General features: G+C 33.0%; 1 protein-coding gene across 1 annotated transcript; it reads right to left on the reverse strand.

Annotated features, from left to right (window-relative positions):
* Nucleotides 1–16553: 16553 nt before the first annotated feature.
* Nucleotides 16554–23298, reverse strand: LOC144545761 (uncharacterized). The gene is made up of 4 exons (XM_078294305.1): nucleotides 23284–23298; nucleotides 20303–21269; nucleotides 18152–20158; nucleotides 16554–17141 (listed from the first exon to the last, which is right to left on the reverse strand). Exons 2-4 carry the CDS (start codon nucleotides 21261–21263, stop codon nucleotides 16768–16770), a joined length of 3342 nt encoding a protein of 1113 aa, XP_078150431.1. The 5' UTR covers nucleotides 21264–21269; nucleotides 23284–23298; the 3' UTR covers nucleotides 16554–16767.
* Between the last annotated feature and the right edge of the window lie 545 nt (nucleotides 23299–23843).

Below are 23843 nucleotides of genomic sequence, written 5' to 3' on the forward strand. Positions count from 1 at the left end.
GGCAAAAATAATGTGCTTCACTTTGCTGATACGAGTGAAAATAGGTAAAATATTAATTGAGTACATTCTGATTTTTTTAATCTAACCTTTTAAATTTTATTTGTTTTAACTTTTTTAACTTTGTTTCATATTTCATTTGATTTGTTTTAATTTATTTGACAAAAATAGTGTGCTTCACTACCGCTGGTACAACTCTACACTGATGATGGTATGCTAGTGTTAGCTGGATGATTGAAGGTTGCTAGATTCTATAGTTAATTTGTTGTAATTTTTACTTAATGTTCAAGTTTGGAGTAGCAACCTAGATTACTTTGTGTGTACTGCAATGACATTTTAAAGTTAATATAATCACACTAACATGCAGCTGCTGCCAATTTTTTAAAATAAAAAAAAAGTTTGGAACTCAATTGGAATTTTGTTAGTCTTCATCCACATATTTTTTTCACATTAACACTGGTAAGTGGTAGTAGAGCAAACTCTGTTATGAAATCAGAAGCATGTGTTATCTCAATATATTTGTCATATTTCGTAACCAAGGACATGGCAAAAACTTTATAATATAAAGGGGGTCAAACTATATTTATTGTTATTCTATGATCTCTCTTGCAAAATTCATCTTGTAAAATTTAAGTATCATGGATATAATTAATAGATATCGTTTTGTTAAAATTTCCATTAAAACAAAGTGAACTTTTCATAATATTTTTTTTCAACTATTTTTGTATGTATAATATGTGATAAGTTTGCACATATATGTCATAAAATAAAATTCATATGTTTCAGTCTATAAAGAAGTAAAAAAGAAATAACTTTTGATAACAATAAAGAATCATAGACTTAAATTAATTTTAAAATGATGACTATAAAACATTAACCGAATTTTTTATAAATATCCAAAAAAAATAATTAAATTTCAAAAACTAACGAAAGTTACATAGGATTTCGAAATCTACCCAAATCACAAAAAAATTTTGCGGTAATTTAGTCTAAAACTGCAAAAAAAATAATGCAGTTTTAGAATTCCAAAACAGTGATTAAAAAAATTTGGAATTCCAAAACAGCGGTTAAAAAAAAAGACACCGCAAAAAAATTTGCTGTTTCAATTTTTTCATTTCTCATATTTTTTTTATTTAAATAGAAATATTTATAATTTATTTATTTATTGTATTGAAATATTAAAAATATTTAATTTATTTATTTGAAAATAGATGCAATACTATATAATTTGATTTATTAGAAAGATTGCTACAATTAATCCGGATCAACATTTTTCATGCCGGATTTTTTGCGGTTGTAAGAAAAATTAATATATTTCTTTATGAGTTATTGGAAAAAAAATAAAAATGCTTGAATTCTAAGTTATTGATCCCGGTTTAAAAGTCACTTCTATGTCATATAGAAAATATTGTGATCTTTCTAGTATATTTAATTTATAAAAAATTGTATATATTTTGAGAATTCTTTTTAATAACAATCATTAAATAACTTAAATTTTTTTTTTCAAAAATAGATACAACTTTTAGAAATTAAATGTACTAGAAGGATGACAATATTTTTTGTATTTACTTAAAAGTGACTTTTGAACCGGGATCAATAACCGAGAATCCAAGCATTTTTATTTTTTTTCCAATAACACATAAAGAAATATATTAACTTTTCTTACAGTCGCAAAAAATCCAGCATGAAAAATATTGATCCGGGTTATTTGTAGCAGTCTATTTAAATAAAAAAAAATATGAAAAATGAAAAAACAAATGAAACCGCAATTTTTTTTTTAAACTGCTGTTTTGGAATTCCAAAACCGTAAAAAAAAATTACGGTTTTTTTTAACTGCTGTTTTGGAATTTCAAAACTGCAATTTTTTTTTGCAGATTTAGACTGAATTATAGCAAAAAAAATTTGCGATTCGGGTAAATTTCGAAATCATGTACAACTTTGGTTAATTTTTAAAATTTAATTATTTTTTTGAATATTCATAAAAAATTCGGGAACATCAATGTATTTACTTAAAAATGATGACTTCTGCTACCTCTTTGTCCAAGAAAAACGAATCAACAAAGAAAACGAATGGGTGTAAAGCTAAGGAAATGAAAAATTTTATATTATTGGGTCCCACATGGTTACTTAATCAAAAAATTTGAAGAGGGAATATTTTGACTTACTTTTTGTCAATGTAGGTCATTTTGTAAATTTTCCCGAAAACTTCCAGCACAAGGGAAAGCAATACTTACGTTTTGTGTGGTGGCGGGGATAGGGGTGAAAACGGATCGGATAGTGATAAAATCATATTCATATTCATTTTTATTTTTCGGATACGGATACGAATCGGATATTAGTTGGATACGAATACGGATCAGATACTAGTCGGATACGAATACGGATCGGATATTAGTCGAATACAAATACGAATATTACAACAAAATTAACATATTATATAACAAATTATTTTTTCCTGTTAAAAATAGACCGAAAATTTAGCATATCAATTTACTCAGGATATCAATGAAAGATATCATACATACTGGTAGCACCTTAGCAGGTCTTGACACAAATTTAGCATATATCATGATATCAATTTACGGATGAATTCTAGCTTTTTTATATGTGTAATGTATAATTTAAGCAACTTTGATAAAAATATTTTTTGTACTTTATTATAATTTTAGAATGTACATGCAAACAGTTACCCAATTTCCATGTTTCCGAAAAAGATATTTCCCTTGTAATGTTTTCTTATTAAAATATTTTCAGGGTTATACATGAAAATTGCCACAATAAACAAAGATGGAGAGAAAGAGGTGCATGCCATGGTCCCACTACTTGCAAGATGTATCAAGAATCAAGATATGCTCTTATGAACAGTGGGAAGAAATTGAGAGGAGCGAGAAACTAGAAATGGAGATTTTGAATAAAATAATAAACTCAAAAAACGGACATCCGAAAAGACTAAATATCCGGATTCGGATAATTATCCATATTCGTATCCGTATTCGATTCTGAAAGTGATACCAAATTCGTATTCGTATCCGAATAATAATATCCGTATTCGTATTCGTATCCGCAAACTATCCGTATCCGAATATCCGAATTTGCAAAAATTCGAATAAAGATCCGAATACGGACGGATAATATCCAACCCGTTTTCACCCCTAGGCGGGGAGCCGATTGGGAACGAGATCACACTTGTGAAATCATCTCCAGTCCTGTAAGACATGATATGTCCACTACGGAGACAGTGTTCAGTGCATTTAATACTTCAATAGTTAAATAGCAAATATAAGAGTGAGTCTATGGTACTATGCATATTACGATTTGACACCGTGCTATGGCTCTATATTCGAGTTTTTAAATTCTAACGGTCGATCCGAACCGTTCATCTTGTTCTCCATATTAATATGTCTTTGGAGACCAAATTTTACATTTTTTGAAATTTTTTTACTATTTTTTTAGATTTATTGAAAATCACTGTTTTTGGATGGTCCAGAATTTTCATATCAAGTGATTTTCTAAATATCTAAAAAACTAGTAAAAAAATTTAAAAAAAATGTAAAATTTGGTCTCCTAACACATATTAATATGGAGAACAAGATGAACGGTTCGGATCGACCGTTAGAATTTAAAAACTCGAATATAGAGCCGTAGCACGGTATCAACCCGTGATATGCATAGTACCATAGTGTCACACCCCAAATCCCGGGTCTGACAGCCTACCGCGTGTATCTATTAAGTGTCACATATAAACACACGCAAGGCAGTGGATCTTTTTATATGCATTACCAATATCCTCATTCGCTGCCTCCATGTAATAAACCTGAAAATAACCCAAAGGGTGGGGGTGAGAATAAATCCTCAGTGCGAAATTTGCCACAGTTTAGATTATTGGACTTGTAATCAAACTCTATATTAAAAAATGAAACCCAAACAATAACAATGCAAACAGATATATATAATCATAAATAACAGTATGCCAATGCTCGACAACAATTAATCAACCTGAAACACAGTTCACGGAATTTCCAAGATGAATTTCAAACACAACATATATTTGGCTTAACTCGATTCATTAGGGCTAGTAGCAACTACAGATGTTCTTTCGAGCTGGACCTTTATCAAACCCACATCTGTAGGGTTACAGACGCCTACAGATGGCCAACCGCTGGACCCTTTATCTGACACCCATCTGCAATCGCTTGGCTTAACAGTTTATTAAGGTCTGGTTCGAATCATATAAAGAAAATCCTCTTTAGAATCATTCCAATAGTCGTAATATTCAATTGATCTTCCAAATGCATTAACACGTAGGAGAATGCCACCGAGCCACAGACGTTACACATGTCACCCACGATTTCCAATCACATCTCATAACATAATCACCCTCCCTCGTCCCAACCGGTACTGGGAACATCGAGGGCCGTTCACCTAAGGCCATTTAGGATCCTGGGAATCCAAGTCAGCATACAGCCCGACTTGGCAAATTCATTGGATCCAAGTGCTTAACTTCGTAAATCCATTCACATACATATCAAATCAAATCGTGGTGACTTTCAATCAAATCAGATCATAATAGATCGACACAACCTACAACCATACCAGCATGCAAATCACTCAAGTCACACCAATTCGAGTTTAATTTGATTGGGCTATGCAAATGCTTTACATAATTCAATGATGCAATCAATGATATTCAACATGACAAACAAAAACACAGTTTAATTCCTGAAAATAAAGTATCAAACAAGTCCAAGAATCCCGCACCTGATTATGACAAGCGTACCGCTTAATCTAAGGATCGGGCGTCTCGAATTACCTCGCAAAATCTTGCTCGACCGAGCCTACACCTATATTATACGTATACTTGGTTTAATTCGGTTGCATTATCAAAACTTAAATTTCAAAAGCCGTCTTTTAAATCCCTCAATTCTTTTATACCTTTCGGCTCATTTATAATCATTTTAATTCAAGTCCAATTGCATTTGTCAATTTTAAGTATGTATGTATGTACTAAAGGCCTAAGCCATCCAATTAATTAACATTTTCAACTTGGCCCATGTTACAATACAACATCAATTCGGCCCAGTAAGGAGAGGTCCAAAGTTACAATTAATTCACATCATTTTAAAGCCGGATTCACCACAAGGCATAACAGTTTTGCATTTAGGCCCCTCTCTTAAATAAATTTCTACAAGGGCTGGTTTCTCACATAATCAACCAAAGTTTTGCAATAATTGCAATATGGTCCCTGTCAGGTCAAATGCTGGTAATCATGCAAAATTCAGCACCATACCAGTATTATACTGGGCTGGTACCACTGGTACCAGCACTTCGCCATTCATACAACACAACACAGCCATGCACAATAAAACCAGCAAAACAGAGACAAGCATAGGTCAGATACAAGGCACCACATTCACCAGCGAAACCAGACAGACAGACCAGAATCAGATCAGCACCAACCAGTAAAACGGAAACAGACATGTCAGAAGCAAATCAGCACCAACCAGCAAAACAGAACATCTCATAAGGCACAAGCCACAAGTCAGCAACTTTGCCGGGAAAATCAATAACCCGAGCAAGGGCAAATTTAATCTAACAAACCCGATAAGGCAAAAATCCGATCAATTAAACGAGCATTTCAAAGATTACCCGAATTGAGCTAGCACGAAGGAGAACAGCAACACGGCCGTCAGAGATCAACACCAGAACAGCACCAAGCCAACACTAGCACAGAACAGAATGACACCAAGCAAGCACCGAGGCAGCACCACGCCAACACCAGCACGGCACCAAGCCAACACCGAGGCAGCACCCCTCAACCCTAATTCCTAGGGTTTCATGAGAGGGGAGGGGAGGCGGGAAAAGAGAAAGAGGGGGCGGGTGATGGGGTTTCCTGAACCGAGAATGAGAGAGAGGAGAGGGTGGGGTGGCGGCCGGTGGGGTGGTCGTTGCAGCGACGGAAGGGGAGAGGGGGGGAGCCCCTGTTTTTGGCGTGGAAGAGAGGAGAGGGAGCGGGGGCTAGGGCTCTCACGGACAGATAGGAAGAGAGGAGAGAAAGGGGGCGGGTTTGGTGGGTTCGCCGGCGACGGGAGAGGGGAGGGGACGGAGCCCCTTTGGCTTTGGCGTAGAAAGAGGAAGGGACGGGGGGGCTGGGGCTTACGGACAGGGAGGGAGAGGAGAGAAAGAGAGAAGGGAGAGGAGTTATTAAAGGCTGCTTCAAGATTCGTGCTGGGTTGTAATCCAAAGGCCAAATCAATTCAGAATATAATATAGTTCATAAATTTGAATTTTAAAGGTTATGATGATCTAAATATTTGTGTTAGATCGAATCAAACGGTTCAAACAAATTCTGATTTTTATACACGTGATATCACCTTATTAGACCTATTATTTCGACTTGTTTCCATACAAAAATCTATTTTTTGAACCAACAAATAGTGCCTTTTACATTGAATATCCATAGAATGTGGTACTGCTATGTTTTGGTTCTTACTTTGCAGGAATCAGGCGAAATCAGGCAAAATCAAGCAAATGGTAGACTTCAGGAAGATCTGATGCGAGTCGCATCACCCATGATGCGGGTCGCATCAAAGCCCAAAGAGACCTACGATGTGACCCTCACTCCTCACTTGAAGACCAGATGATGCGAGTCGCATCCACCTGATGCGAGTCGCATCACGGGTTGCCGCCTAATTCAAATTGAACCTGACAAGCCCCAAGTCAGACCCGTTGCCTATAAAAGGAGGTCCTATGCCAGAATTTCGAGAGCTTTTTCCCCTTTACATTCCAGATCACTTGGAGAGCAGAGATCAAGAGAGAAGAAAGAGATTGGAGCTTGCTTGAAGAAGAAGAGAAGAGAATATTGCAAGATCCTCTCCAATCCATCTTGGATCTTCGAGCTTCATCATGATCTGCCTATTCTCTCTCTCTTTTATGCTTTCTTTCACCATGCTTGAGTAGATCTTTAGTTCCTAGGGTTAGGATGTAGTCTCTAAACTTTGTCTTTAAGTTGCATGTTGTTTTGATCTAAGTTTGAACTTATGTGATTCTTTGTTTGAGTATTCATTGATTGCTTGATTTTGATTGCTTGATTGATTCTTGATTGTCTACTGTTAGATGTCTATAGCATCTCTTCTAGTAATTTGGCCTTGATGTTTCTTGCAATTGAGATTTAGTATTTGAAGTAGATTTATGATCAATAGTAGCCGAGAGGTGAACTTTCCATTATCGAAAGGTTGTGAATACTTCTAACAAACTCGACAATCAATTTATGTTAGATACCAGTAGGTGAGAGCTACAGGTTGAAGCCTCGCACAAGAAATCAACTTAGATACGAACACATGTCAGCTCAGCTCGAGGGCCAAGCGACCCGCATCAGAGATGATGCGAGTCGCATCATACGGGTCGCATCAGAGATGATGCGAGTCGCATGATAGTGTTAGATATGTGTTTTAAAAGTTATCTTATGTTGATTACTTTTATATGTTATGTTTATGAATTGGATGTTATATGCATTTTGTTCCATGAAATTTATGTTTATCTTTAGAAGTGTTCAAGAAGATGCTCTTGGTCTTGAACCATAAAACTCTATATGATGACAAACATAAATCTCTAAAATGTTCACAAACTTGGTTATTAGCATGAAACAATAATGTACCATGATAAGTTTGTCATGTTGATTAAAGTACATTGTAGTTCTATAAATGTTGATAAAGGCTTATCGTTTAATAACATGAGTATATGAAAGGTTTCATATATTGAACAGACCTAACGAATGGAAATATTATATGGGTTATGTTAGTGTCATTAATATTTTCATTGTGTCTCAGAATTTTAAGACATGAGATGTATTTCTTTTTCACATGAAAAATATATAATGTAATTAGTATTAAAAGCTGCTTATCATAAGTGGTGATAAAAATATTAGTTCATTGTATATAACTTGTGCGGGAGAAAGTTATATGTCAATAGTATCACTGCTCCTCATTTATAATGAGTGATGATATTTTATGGGCCCCTTGGTAAAGTAGAATTATAATGCATGCAATATAACTGAAGTGCAGTTATATTTTTATAATTTACTTAAGAGACCAAGAAACGAATATAATACAAAGATGACACAGTCCGACTTTGTATATTATTCATAATATCATGTGGCAAGGAATGAACACAAGTAATGTTATTCGTAACGTTACTTTAAAGGATCATGTATTGCAAAAAGGATACTTTGCATCTATGTTACTTGGGTAACTATAATGTATAGCTAGAATACCGCTTATAGTTTATGGTAATAAAATGTTTTATGCCATTGCCAACATAACACAGATCCTCCATATAGGTCACACCAACTGAACGAGAAACAAGAATGATATTTTATTTATATGATGTATATTGTTTCATATGACATGAAATAATATACATGTGATAAATAAATATCATGACTGCTTAGAACGAAGATAAATTTATGAGAAGTGTGCATATATATTATTTGGTATAATATGGTGCATATTATATAGTATAATATACATGACACATAATTAATAATGTGCAAAACATTGTTATAACATAAGTTTATTAAAACCCAAAATGAATATGAGTTTAGATTGGCACTGTAGCGGTTACTGTAGCGCGCACTGTAGCAGCGCCTAGGGTTGGCTCTTTTAATAAGGAGAATTATACTAGGACGGATATATAATGTAAACCCTAGTATATTTGTATATAAGGAGAGGTAGAGAAGGCATTGTGTGTAAGAAATTTTCTGAAAATTTATTTCCTTCTCTTCCTCTCCCTCCTAGCCGCCATCTTTCTTCCTCTCATATTATTGATTTCTCTAGTGAGAAATTATTAGAAGAACAAGAAGGGTTATTAACTAGGTTCTAAGCTTATATTAGATTAAGATCTCTAGCAAGGTCTTTCTAATCCTTGTTTAGTTCAAGGTGAATACTAGGAGGCCGTTTCGACAAACGAAGGTATCCAAGAGATCTAGAAGAGAATTCGACTTCTCTCTATTTACCAAATTGACATTTGGTAGAGGTATATCCAAATCACCTTTAGTAAATAGATTTGTGATGAATGAATGAGTAGACATCCATTTGCATACATTTGAATTACTTTAATAGAATTAGCATAATAAAGTAGATCCGTAGATGCTTGTAAGAGGATCAAAATTTTTGAATTTATCGCCTTGCCGCATCATGAAATCCTTCAGATAGGTCCAGAGAAGGCAAAGTTTGGGATGAAACCTGAGACCCTGGGAGCGCCTTTTATCATTGTTCAAAACCAAAACCTTTAATTGCTTTCATTTACTGTTAATTGAATTGTCACTTGAAATTAGGAAATATAAACAAACCAAACCCAACTTTTCACACTTCTAGTACCTAACTCAGATTAGTAAGAATTTAGAGTCGAATTATACCGTCCCTGAGGATCGATACCTTATTATACTATACAGATAGGATTGTGCACTTGCAATCTTAGACGAGAGTAGATTCAAGGTTTAAACTGGTACAGCTAGTTGTACCTGAAACTTTGTAGCATACTTTTGTAAGCGAACAACACGCATTTACAAGTCTATCATTACTTATGTAATCAAACTTCTATTATTCATAATAAGCCGAGAGTTACATATTTCATAATATTATGCGTGCAAATATCTCATGTGTTTTATTTCTGAATTTTTAGAATTCGAATAATTCGATATCAATTGTATATCTCCATATATTTATATTTATTTAATTAAACTTCCATAATTCATTAATAAACAAGATTTATAGATTTCATAATTTATGTGTACAAATAATTCGTATTGTTATATGTTGATCTAGATTTCAACTAGGTCATTTTCTTACACGAATCAATTTATTTCCTTTTCTAAATTCCATGAACTTGTAACAAATTTTTCTAAGTTATGAATTTACCGAATAGTTATAATCTACTATATAGTGCTATATTTTATTCTATTTTTAAACTCTAAATTTTAATATACATAATTTCATACATTATTTATATTACGAAATTTTAGTTTTGTTTTAGTCGGTCAGAAAATTTCTGAACGATCGTTAAGTTAATTAAACTTTTTATTTAAGCCAAATGATCGATTTAGAAATTTAATCATGTTTTAAAATTTCGGAATGTAACACATAGACTCACTCCGAATATAATATTCTTTAATCACACATCTAGGGCTGCAAACGAATCAAACCGAATCGAACTTATCCCACTTTGAATTTGAGTTTGAATAAGATTCGAACTGAACAAGTTTAATTTATTTCATAACAAATTAATTCTAAATCGAATTAATTGTGAACTGCAAATTTTTCAAATCAAAGTCAATCGAATTATGAACTATAAATTTTTTTGGCAGTCCTAGTTATACCGGTAGTTTATGCATTAGTTTTCTTCTCGCGAAACAAAATTCACACGGTGTTTTTTACCTTTCACGGATTCACAATGATGGATTTTGGAATTAAAATAGTATTTCGGTTCTTATGATTTTTGTAAAAAAAAAAAATAATCATGTTGGTTTGGTAAAAATATATATTTTTTTTAATGAGATGGGCTACGGTGAGTTGCGAAGTAAAATGCGTTTCTACTTCACGCCGTATTTTTATTTTGAAAGTCCAAACGACCGATCCGAATAGTTAGATGTTTAATCCATATTGAAATGTCCTTGGAGACCAAATTTTACATTTTTTGAAAATTTTTTACTATTTATTAAGTATTTTTGAAAACTGCTGTTTTGCTGTGAACAGTGAAAAACAGTAAAATTTTCTGGACCATCAGATCAGCGACTTCCAAAATTGCTTAATAAATAGTAAAAAAATTTCAAAAAATGTAAAATTTGGTCTCCAAGTACATTTCAATATGTAGAACAAGATGAATGGTTCGGATCGACGTTTTGAACTTTAAAATCGCAAACTATGAGCGTGAAGTAAAATAGTTGTTCTACTTCACAACTCACCGTAGCCCGTCTCTTTTTTAATTATGATTTATAAAAAAAAATCCGTAGGCATGACCTTCTAATTATATAATGGACCTTGCATTGTATTCGATCATGGAGGAATACGTAATTTGAGTCATGAATTATTGAAACAGTGATAAAAATAGGAAAATGTTGACATGTGAAATATCTACTTTTTATATTTGCTAAGATGAGATGAAAGGTCCATTATAGAAAAAAGGTGACAAACGCACCAGTTATGTTTGCCATTTGGGTTGAGATAGCAAAATTTTTGTACAAAGCCTCAAAAGGAAACACCAAAATGAGTTTGGAACGTACTTCTCTATTTGAAGCATATCTTTCTACGAAAAGATGTTGGTAGAAATATATATAAAAAAAATCTAAAAATAAAACAAATACTGAGTTAATGAAACCCGAGTGAGGTACCGTTATGGTAATATGCATTTTACCAATCAATCAGTAATATTAATTAATATTTTTATTTTCAAAGTTCTTACAATTGTCCCAACCATTTAATATAATCTTCATATATTGAAGACCAAATTATATATATATATATTTTTAAAATTTGCTTACTATATTATTAAATAGATAGAAAATCAATCTTCTCTGATGATCCATAATTTAGATCAAGTAATTTTTTTATTTATTTAAAAATAGTAAAAAAATTCTAAAAAATAAAATTTGATGTACAAATACACATATTCACATGAAGATTATGTTTAATGAGTATGATAAACTGTTTGAACTTAAAAATAAAAATATGAATATGTAGTATAAATAATAAATTAATATGAACATTTTTTAACTATTTTTTATATATAATATGCGATAAGTTTGCACATATATATCATAAAATAAAATTCATATGCTTCAGTCTATAAAGAAGTTAAAAGAAATAACTTTTGATAACAATAAAGAATCATAGACTTAAAATAATTTAAAAATAATGACAATAGAACATTAATGTGTTTACTTAAAAATGATGACTTTTGTTGTCACCTTCTCCAAGAAATCGGAACCGACAAAGGAAATAAATGGATGTAAAACTAAGGAAAGAAGAAAAATTTTATATTATGGGGTCCTACATAATTATTTTATCAAAGATTTTAAAGAGAAAATATTTTGACTTACTTTTTTGCCCTTTTCAATTCAATGCAGGTCATTTTATAATTTTCCTCGAAAACTTACAGCACAAGGGAAAGCAATGCTTCTGTTTTGTGTGGTGGTGAGTTCACACTTGTCAAATCATCTCGTCCTGTAAGACATGATATGTCCACTGCGGAGACAGTGTTCAGTGCATTTAATACTTCAATAGTTAAATAACAAATATAATATTCTTTAATCACACAGCTAGGCTGCAACCGAATCAAATTTACCTCATTTTAAGTTTGAATTTGAATAAGATTCGAACCGAACTAGTTTAATTTATTTCATAACGAATTAATTTCGAATCGAATTAATTGTGAACTACAATTTTTTCAAATCATAGTCAATCGAATTACGAACTACAAATTGTTTTTGGCAGCTCTAGTTATACCGTTAGTTTATGCATTAGTTTTCTTTTTGCATAACAAAATTCACACGTTTCCTTTTACTTTCATGAATTTACACTGATGGATTATGGACCAACTCAAGATTCTTTTACATTTTACGCTGCTGGATTGATTAAAATCATAGTGTGAACCTAATAAAATGGAACTTATTCCATTATTAATATGTTACACTGCTAAAATATTTTCCTATTATAAATTATCATTATATTAACAATTTTGAGCTCTGATATAAGTTTGGTTCCTGCATTATTAAATATTGATGGTTGAATCCATTAGTTGCATTATTTGAGATTTAAACCTAAACAGTTCGTGAATCAATTTCGAGCGAATTATATCCAGTTTGAGTTTGATTGAATAAGATTCAAACCGAACTGGTTTGCTTTGTTTCAGAACAAACTAATTTCGAATTGCATTAATTGCGAACTTTTTTCGAATCAAACTCAAATCGAATCACGAACTACGAACTTTTTGTGCCCTACACACTGCAGATATTTTTTTGATAAATCAGTACTCTGTACTGTTTAATTTATTGAAATAAAAATATATGTCAATATATAGCACTTTAGTATACAAATTCAATTGCGTCATACATCTTTAAACAACCTTTTCTTTTTTGGCTCCGATACACTTCAGTATTTTTTAAATATTATTATCAAAAATTAAACATGCATTCTTTTAAAATATCGTAACATGTGAAATTCTAATTTATTCTTTTAAAACATAGTATTCTTTTAAAACATGTGAATAATAATAATGTAGAAAGATTTCAGACCATTTGAATCGATCATTATCTTTTCTACGAAAAGATGTTGGTAGAAATATATATATAAAAAAAAAAAGTTATCTAAAAAGAAAGCAAATACGTACTGAATTAATGAAACCCGAGTCAGTTTATGGTAATATGCATTTTACCAATCAATCAATATTATTAATTAATATTTTTATTTTCAATGTTCATACAAATATTGTTTCGAACCGTTCAACATGATCTTCATACTGAAGACCAAATTTTATATATAATTTTTTAGAATTTGCTTACTATATTATTAAATAGATAGAAAATCAATTTTGTCTGATGTTTAGATCAAGTAATTTTTTATTTATTTAAAAGATGGTAAAAGAATTCTAAAAACTAAAATTTGATGTACAAATACATATTCACATGAAGATTATGTTTGATGAGTATGATAAACCGTTTGAACTTAAAAATAAAAATATAAATCTATAGTATAAATTAATATGTAATATAAATCTATAGTATAAATTAATATGTAATATGCATATTTATCATAGGCTCACTCATATATGAGACCCTTGGAAGAAAAAAAAGGTTATTTTATGTGATCCTGCCGTGCCAATTGGGTAGTGTAGTACAGAACCCACCATGACCTAACTGAAAGGCACCTACACTAAATTATGTTTTAATTTGTACAAAGAATCTGTTTAGAAGTCTTGGCATTTCCAGGACTACACATTAATTTTTGTACAAAGAGACTGCGCGCGTTTACTACATGCTACGTGTCAATTTCTTTCTGTTCCTTTTGTTATTAATTGATTATTACCGACATGTAAAACACCAAACATGTAGAAGATGTTGTTGGAAGCTTTATAAAGCATTTGAATGTAACTAGAAAATGGTACCGATCGAGCATAATTGACCTACTGTGCCTAGCTATAAGTTTTCGTTGTTATTTTGGTGGTGCTTTAGTATATTTTAAGGCTTTGTGGGATCATCTTAATTTTTTTGGATAGTTAAAATCAAGGTTTTAAATAGCAATTATCGCATCATAGCGGAAAGGCTAGAAAAAAAAAAGCTACTGTGAATAGCGTAGTTATAGCGATAGCTATTGTACATAGTGTTTTTTGTTTAAAAAAATTATATTTTATATTTCTACTAATTATTAATATTATATAAAGTCTTATAGAGCAATAAGTAACACAAAATTTATTAAGAAATTAGAATATTCATATTGAACCAGTATAAAGTCTAAATTACTATTCAAAATATCATTAATAATATCATAAACTATTTATCTTTTTCCATTCAAATAATCTAAGCATTATGGCATACATTATATATTTTTTTATTAAAAAAAACATAGGCATCATGGAATAATCTGGATCTTAAAAAAATGATCTTTAAAATAAACTTTCAGTTTGGGCATTTTTATAAAAGCCTATGTAGCATAGCGTGTAGCGCACATAGCGGACCGCTATTACCAATATAGCGGTCATAGCTGAAATAACGCACTTTTATCCCATAGCGTAGCGTTTAAGGTCCGATAACACTATAGCATCGCTATAGCGCGTTATTTAAAACACTGGTTAAAATTATAAGAGTAGATTTCAAATGTCTCATGTTTATTATGTTTTATTGTGTTATATTTTTCATCTCTATTTTCAAAGTTTAAATAGTCAATTTCAACTATTCAACATGATCTTCGTATTAAAATGTGCTTTGCGAGCAAATTATTATTATTATTATTATTATTATTATTATTATTATTATTATTATTATTATTATTATTATTATTATTATTATTATTATTTTAAATTTGTACTATATTTTAGATAGATACAAAATCATTGCTTTTTGAATGAATGAATCCAGCATCAACAATTCCAAAATTGCAAATTCCCTGTTACATTTTCTTTGTTACGCAGCCCCCATAATTGTGAGGTGAAAAAAATAATAATTTAAATAAGTGTTAAAAACGTATATTTCAAATACAATAATATTTTTTGAGAAATTTAATTATTATGGTAATATACATATTCGAAATAAAAAAAATGGTATCATGACAAGGACAACAATTTAATAATAAAATTTAAACCAATGATTTTAAATTGATGATCGAACAACATAAAGAGCTCTGTTATTGAGCTCCTCACTTCCTCGCTAAATTAAAGGCTGAGAAGGTTATTCGAAAGAGAGAAGCTGCAGCACATTTGAATCCAAACACTACAAGTCAAGTCACTAGATTTAATTTTCACAAGAATTTTTTTTTTAATTTCAGACATAGTGACATATGATCTCTAATACGAAGAACATTGTCTTCGTCGCTTGATAAAAACTAATTTTGATTAAGCTGAATTGTTACGCAAAAGCGTGAACTTTAATGTGCTAGTGTATAAAAAGATGAAAAGTGTGAACTCTGAACCACGGAAACATTTAACATACAAAGCCCGTATTCAACAGAATCCAATGGTGATAAAAACAAAATGCTCCAATTGATGTTGGGCCTTGGAAAGTTCAATGTTATACCTCCGTTGATCCACTTTCAATTATTTCAAGTCTTATTGAGCTACAGTTTATTCTTACATGATACAGTTATTTTGGGTTAAAAAGTGACCTAAAATTATCATGTCACATTTTGCTGATTTAGAATATAAGTTTTGGGGCCCTATGACAACAAGGCCCAATTTATATTGTGAGAAAGGTCACAACATAATTAACACCTTTCAATTTGCATGAACCCTTTCTCTTTGGCAATGAAGAAAAATGGGGAAACTTTCACTAGCTGCCTTAGTAATCTGTGTGCGTCGTCGAATTAATCTGATTATTTGTCAATACATGTCCGAGTTCAATTGGATAAATAATAAACATTACTTGTGAACTTATCTATGATAAGCTTTGCATTTTACTTGTGTGTGTGTATTTGTGCCCTTCTCTTGATTGTATTTGGTATTGGCAACTTCATTGTTGGTGTCTTATTATCTTGTTGATTATTAGTTTTATTCTATACAATCAGCGACCTCCATGATTTATTAGTTCATTTTTCTTCTTCTTTGAACTAAACATAGTGTAGGTGTAGTCCTTTATGTACAAGGCCAAAATTTTATGATCAGCATTTGGAGTGAGATGTATCCTAGAGGAACTCAGGAATTGGTTTCCAGCGTAGAACAATAGAACTGATGTAATTGGGTTTATGTTTTTTTCTTGTTCTTTTTTTGCTTTTTATTGCACTGTTTTTTGTTTTACTGATCACAATACAGTGATCTAGTAAATAATTCCAATTAATAAAATTTGAAGGCTCTGATCTCCCATCTTTTTCTCAAAAAAAGCAAATGATTTGTAGTATAATGATGTTTTCTGTTTTCTTTTGCCAAGTCTTAAAACACTAATATCTCATGATAGCACCTAATTATCCTAAAAAACAAAACAAAACAAAAGCCTATTTACAAAAATAAAGCTGGCCCTCACCACAACAAAAACAACAAAAAAGCAAATGCCATATTTACAAAAGTTTTAGGGATTCATGTTTTTTTTTTGGAAACACCATTAGGAGCGTTCAACTTGATATCTGTCAGCTCCTTCACAACTTCTCTCATAATAGGCCTCTCACTTGCCTTTCGAGCCGTGCACCTAACGGCTAGTAAAAGCACTTTATGCACCTCCTCCATTTCGGCCGAGCCTATAACCTCGTCCAACAGATCTGGATCACAGATTGCCTCCAGTTGATCACTACCGTTCAAGTTTTCTAAATTTGCATGGACCCAGCCTACCAAGTCGGTGCTGTCAGAAGGAGATGACAGTTCAAGTGCCTTCTTTCGGGTTAGGAGTTCAAGCAGGACCACCCCATAACTGTAAACATCCAATTCCGTGCTCCTCTTTATTGAAAATGCCGCTTCTATAATAAAAATTTAAAATAGTGTATAAGTGAAGGGCTTAATTGGAAATGAATTTGAAGCAAGAAAATCCCAAAACCAGGCTGTATAAAAAATGAAAGTAAAAACACACCAATCAGGATTTGATTGTTTGTATAGGCTGGCAATGGTTCTGAATCATACGGTTTCGGTCATACCAATTGATACGGATCAAGTCCCGGGGAACGAGACCGTAAGGGTTTGGTGGTTTCGGCGGCTCGACTCGTCCCAACCCCGCAGAGCTTGGTTCGAGCCTCGCGATGGTAACTTAGGGGAATTATGGAGGTACTCGTACTCTAACCTGTTGGTACCTTTAATTGTCCAAAAGTTCAGCCCCCCCTACCTCGGGATTTGGGGCTTATATATGGATTATTCTCTGACAATCGTTCCGCGTTGTCAGAATTGTCAGAGTCCGCATATCGTTCTTCGTGGCGTCTCTGCGGACGCTCATAGGATGAGCCAGCCGAAGAGGTCTTCCGAGTGGGTCAGTTTTGGGCTCGTCTTGCTTCGTTTGGGGTTGCCCTGGATAGGTCTCGGGCCTTGGTTACGCCGAGCAGGCTTGACTGGGGATGAGAGTCTTATTCTTAGTCCCGGCCTAGTCCATTCCGGGATCCGAGACCGGGTTATTCATGACCCAAATCCATTCTTCTAAGGCCTTGTTTACATGGGCCTATCACCAATAATTGACAGTTTGTATAGGCTGGCAATAGTTCAATATGCAACACAAATACTATGGTAAAATACCAAGGAAAAATAATCAATTTAAAATTTGTTTCACTAAATATATTGGCCTTACTGGTACAGATGTTACCAGCTCCACCAATTTAACAAATTAACCGAAATTAACCGAATTAAGCACTTATCGACTCAATTCCAACAGATCAAACCCCTAATTGAGCAAGTTTGACTCAATTGATTTGTACTTAATGCCATATAGGGAAATATAATTTTAATTTTTACAACAAAAAAAAAACATAATTCTTTGAAAACTAACCTGGAGCCATGTACCCGATAGTCCCCACAACTGCTGTTGAAGGCGGTGAAAGTGAAACTGACGACTGTTCAATCAGCTTTGCAATCCCAAAATCAGATATATGCGGTTCCCAATCTCTATCCAACAATATATTCTTTGGTTTAATATCTCTATGAACTATCAACGGGTCACAATCATTGTGCAAATACTCCAACCCGTGGGCCGTACCAAGGGCAATCTGGTACCTTACTCTCCACTCCAGCCTCTGTGCTGGTACGACCTCGTGTAGCACATCATGTAAACTCCCATTCTCCATGTACTCATACAAGATCAAACCATAATCATTTCTAATCCAGAAATTAACTAGTTTGACCAAGTTACGGTGCTTGATTTTACCGACAGTCTTTATTTCACTAATCATGCTAGTATCCACAGTTTGTTTCCGTGTGAACATGATTTTTTTCACAGCATATACATTACCAGAACCAAGATCGGCCTTGTATACTGTCCCGTGGGCCCCTCCACCGATTGAATATTTCTCGTTCAAGTTTTCGGTCACCTCCATCACTTCATTGAATGGGTAAGAAGATCCCTCATATAATGACGGTTCCGTCATTGGCCCCTTAGTTTTCACAGTTTTACACATGCATAAGAGGTACCAAAGTAAAAGCATAACCAATGCACAGTAGAAAAACGAACTGAGAATTATAATCACAATAAAAAGCTTGTGATTTGATTTTTTATTATTAGATGAGTTACATGATCTAAGGGTGTTGGGTTGAACACATGTGGAGTCATCAGAAAGACAAGTTACACAGAGTCCAGGGTTCCCATAAAATGAACTGGGTGAGGATTTGAGAAATTTCAGAAAGTTATTTGGTACCGATCCCATGAAAAGGTTATTTGAAACATTTAGTTCTTGCAAAGAGATGAGGTTGACAAGTGGGGCCAGGGCTCCAGAGAGATTGTTGCGAGATAGATCCAAAGTTTGTAAACGAACTAAGTTCCCTAATTCAAGTGGTATGGGACCCGTTAACCTGTTACTGCTAAGATTGAGGGCAATATCCAGACTAGTTAGTTTCCCCAGTGATGACGGTACATTCCCTTGAAGACGATTTCCACCGAGTTGGAGCTTGATTAGCCTCTCCAGTTGGGAGAGGTCAGGTGCCTCTCCAGTGAAGCCGTTCTCATGTAATACCAGTTGGGAGAGGAGTTTTAGGTTATTTAGACCTGGTGGGATCGATCCATTAAGCGAATTGAAGCTCAAATCAAGAATATACAGCTTGGTACAGTTAGAAATTTGACCGGGTAGGGAGCCAAAGAAGCCATTGTTCGAAATATTTAGACCTCCCAAATTTACTAAATATTTAATATCCGGTGGAATCAGACCAGAGAGATTATTACCAGACAAATTTATCATGCTTAAATTAGTACATTTTCCGATACTGGAAGGTATTGAACCACTCAAACTGTTAAAACTTGAATCCATGTGACTCAATTTCAGCTCATTTGCAAACTCAGGTATTGAACCAGTTAGTTTGTTGTTTTGGAGTATTAGCCTCACCAAACTTGAACAATTCCCCACATTTGAAGGTATGCTTCCATTGAGGAAATTGAAACCCAAATCCAAAATCGACAAATTTTGACCAAAACAAATGTTTGTTGGGATTTCTCCGACAAATGTATTGTTAGTTAAATCAACTAAGAATAAATTGCTCTTCATCCCCAAATTTTGCGGTATCACCCCTGTAAATTGATTGTCCGCCAGGGAAATTTGTTTCAAATTCTCGAGCTCAGCAATTTCCAATGGGATATTACCAGTGAACTTATTCCCGTTGATAAATACCTCTTGAAGACTTTGAATTTTCCAAATTTCAAGTGGAAACTCCCCGGTTAACTGATTTGTATATAGATAAATCCTTTGTAAATTAACTAGCTTTCCCAATTCTCTGGGAACTGGACCCTCAAGTTGATTTTCAGACAAATCAAGCCAGTTCAGAGAAATACAGTTACCAATTTCAGGTGGAAACTCCCCGGATAACTGATTTGTAAACAGATAAATCCTTTGTAAATTAACTAGCTTTCCCAATTCTGTGGGAACTGGACCCTCAAGTTGATTTCCAGACAATGCAAGCCTGTGCAGAGAAATACAGTTACCAATTTCAGGTGGAATACGACCTGATAAATTGTTCTGATGTAAAAAAAGATAAGAGACATTGGATAATAACCCTAGAGAGGCTGGTATTTCACCAGAGAGGGCATTATGATAAATTGCCAAAATTGTCAGACTGGTACAATTACCCAACCATGGAGGGATCTTGCCATAAAATTGGTTGAAGGATAACACCAAACTTTCCAATTGGCACTCATTAAAATCAAACAAAATCTCACCACCAAAATGATTAGTATTTATATCCATTTGCCTCAATCCTTTGATATTATCTAGACTTTTTGGGAGATGCCCACTAAAGCTGTTATTGTACAAGTAGAGATCTTCTAACTTTGTACAATTACCGATTGAATCCGGTAAAATGCCCCATAGAAAGTTGTCCCCGAGCGAGAGAAATCTCAAATTGGTCAAGCTCCCAATTGCAGGATCGATTTGCCCAGTTAATTTATTATAATTAAGGTCTATTGTATCAAGGAAAATGCACTGAAATAAGGACTTGGGTATATTTCCACTCAGAAAATTGTGAAGAAGGTAAACAAACCTAAGCTTCTTCATGTTAGAAAACAAATCAGGAATTTCTCCTGAAAGGGAATTGATCGAGAGGCACAGATATTCTAGCTGAGTGCAATTGGCCAATTCAAAAGGGATTGCGCCTGATAGGTTGTTGTTCTGCATGTCTATGGTTTGGAGGTATTTTAGCGTACCAATCTGGGGGCCAAGTGTACCAGAAATGCCATTTTTAGAGAGGTTTAGAGAAATCACAAATTTGTGCTTATTACATTGGATACCGCTCCAGTTGCATGGAGTCAAGTCGTCAGCTTTCCATGTTGTGGCTATTGAAGGTGGTAAGGTGAGGTTTTTAGAGAGAGAAAGGAGTGCTTGGCCTTCTGAGTTTAAAGAGAGAGAAGATGTAATGTAGAAAGAAAACAGTACAGAAATTTGCCAGAGTAGAGAGGGGGCCATTAAATCCTACAAATTTTCAAGTAACAAACTAATATCAACTTAAGTTGAAAAAATAAAATACAAAAACGAAAATTTGCTCCTGCACAACTAGTTTGAAAGCTTCACAATTACCTGTCAGAACCATATATGATATATATATTGTCCTCATAAAAAATCATTATTTTTAAATGCTAACCTGTACATTATAATTACATTACTTATTGTTACATATGACAAAACCAGAAAATAATAAGTAATTACTTTGAATTTTGCCAATAAGCCCAGTGATATAAAAGTTCCTTTTTGTTAAACTATGAGAATCATATTGTTTAAGTAGTAATGAAGTGAAAAAAAAATGAAACTTCAGAATATTTAAGTTGAACAGCCCATTTTATGAAAAAATATTCTTCCTAGTTCATACCAGTGTTGTAAAAAAGAATCTTAATGGCCGTTTAATCGTTAACGGCGGTCAAACCGTTACAAATACACTTAACGGATGTCTATTTGCGGATGAAAACGATTAATCAGCGGTTTATTCTCGTTTATTCTCGTTTATTCGTCCGTTTATTCTTGTTTATTCCAATTTATTCCAGTGAATATTTATTTTTCACATTGACATTTTTTTTTGTGATAATGTGTGATAATAAATTTTATAAATCATGTATTGTATTTTTATTTGTGCTTGGACATACATTTAATATTTTTTTATATATGTTTTTTCTTCTTACTTACTTTAAAATTGATTAATTCTTATGTTATTTATATATCATATATTTTTCTTACTAATTACTGATATAATTTTTTTAATTAGTATGACATATTCATTTATAAAACTATTTGTTTATGAAACTAAGTTGTTATCATAAACTAAATTTAGTGATTTTATGTTGGAATGTTTCATTTATTTCAATAATATGTTATTAGTAATTAGAAAAAAAAATTTAATATATTTTTTAATTAAATAAATGTGTTACTTACACATGTAAAGTGCTCTGCAAATAAACATAGTGTCATATTATAATGGTGAAATTAATTTAAATTAAGTTTATTTGATAAGTTTAATGAGTTATTTTTAATAAATTATTATTATTATTATTATTATTATTATTATTATTATTATTATTATTATTATAGAGTCCGGCGAAATTGTTGCTGGCAGCAGTTCAGCCAAGTACTGCCGGGGCTATATTTAGCTGTGTGATGTCCAAACAACAAATCCAAACAGTTAGATGTTTAATCTATATTATAATCTACTTGGAGACCAAATTTTACATTTTTTAGAATTTTTTTACTATTTATTAAGCTGGTTTGAAAACTGCTGTTTTCAGTAAATTTCTGTAGCATTGAAAACAACGGTTTTCAAACCATCTTAATAAATAGTAAAAAAAAATTTCAAAAAATTTATAATTTGGTCTCCAAGTGAATTATAATATAGATTAAACATCTAATGGTTTGGATTTGTTGTTTGGACATCACAAAATAAAAAAAAGTCCGGCAGCACCTTGGGCAGAAATGCTGCCGGCAGCAAATTAGTCGCTGCCTATATATATATATAGAGAGAGAGAGAGAGAGATGAGCTACGGTGAGTTGCGAAATAAAATGCGTTTCTACTTCACGCCGTATTTTCATTTTGAAAGTTCAAACGATCGATCCGAACCGTTAGATATCTAATCCATATTGAAATGTGCTTGGAGACCAAATTTTACATTTTTTGGAATTTTTTTACTATTTATTAAGCATTTTTTAAAATTGCTGTTTTGCTGTGAACAGTAAAAAACAGTAAAATTTTCTGGACCATCAGATCAGCGACTTTCAAAATTACTTAATAAACAGTAAAAAAATTCCAAAAAATGTAAAATTTGGTCTCCAAGCACATTTCAATATGGAGAACAAGATGAACGGTTCGGATCGACGTTTTGAACTTTAAAATCGCAAAATATGAGCGTGAAGTAAAATAGTCGCTTTACTTCACTATTGCTGATTAGTGCATAAGTACCCCTTATTTCCCTTGGAATTTACACGTAGCAAGCAAGGCAAGTACCTGAAATGGAACAGAGGAGTAAAAACTTGTTTGCGCGCGCTTGAGGTGAAAGAGATCGATGGCAGTCTGTTTCTATTAGTTCACACTTCAGTGTCGCCTGGTTGGTACACTGCTCACTTGAACTATTTAGTTTCTATAACGAATGGAGGATGCTGTTTATTTTACCTTCACCTGTAATATATTGGTGAGACATCAGAGGTTGTACTACACTGGTCATAGAAAATTTTAACAAAATGACCTCCTTTGATAAAAAGTCAGTCAAAATACTCTTTATTCTATCTTCACCTGTAATATTATGATTCCTTTCCTCTCTTACTTAATTTCTAAGCTAAGAACATCGATCCTTCTCTGCCTCCTCTCTCTCCCTCCCTCCAGTTCGACTCCATCCATCTATGCTCTCCGCCCCCACTAGTTCTACGTACACAGCTGGCGCCCCTCTAACACCCATCTATGCTCTCTGCCTTTTCACTTTCTGATCGAATGATGAATGACTGATAATCAAATCCTAACGGTCGATCCTAACCGTTCATCTTGTTCTCCATATTAATATGTGTTTGGAG

Source organism: Carex rostrata, chromosome 28 (genome assembly GCF_964058835.1).
Source record: "Carex rostrata chromosome 28, lpCarRost1.2, whole genome shotgun sequence".
Lineage (NCBI taxonomy): Eukaryota > Viridiplantae > Streptophyta > Magnoliopsida > Poales > Cyperaceae > Carex > Carex rostrata.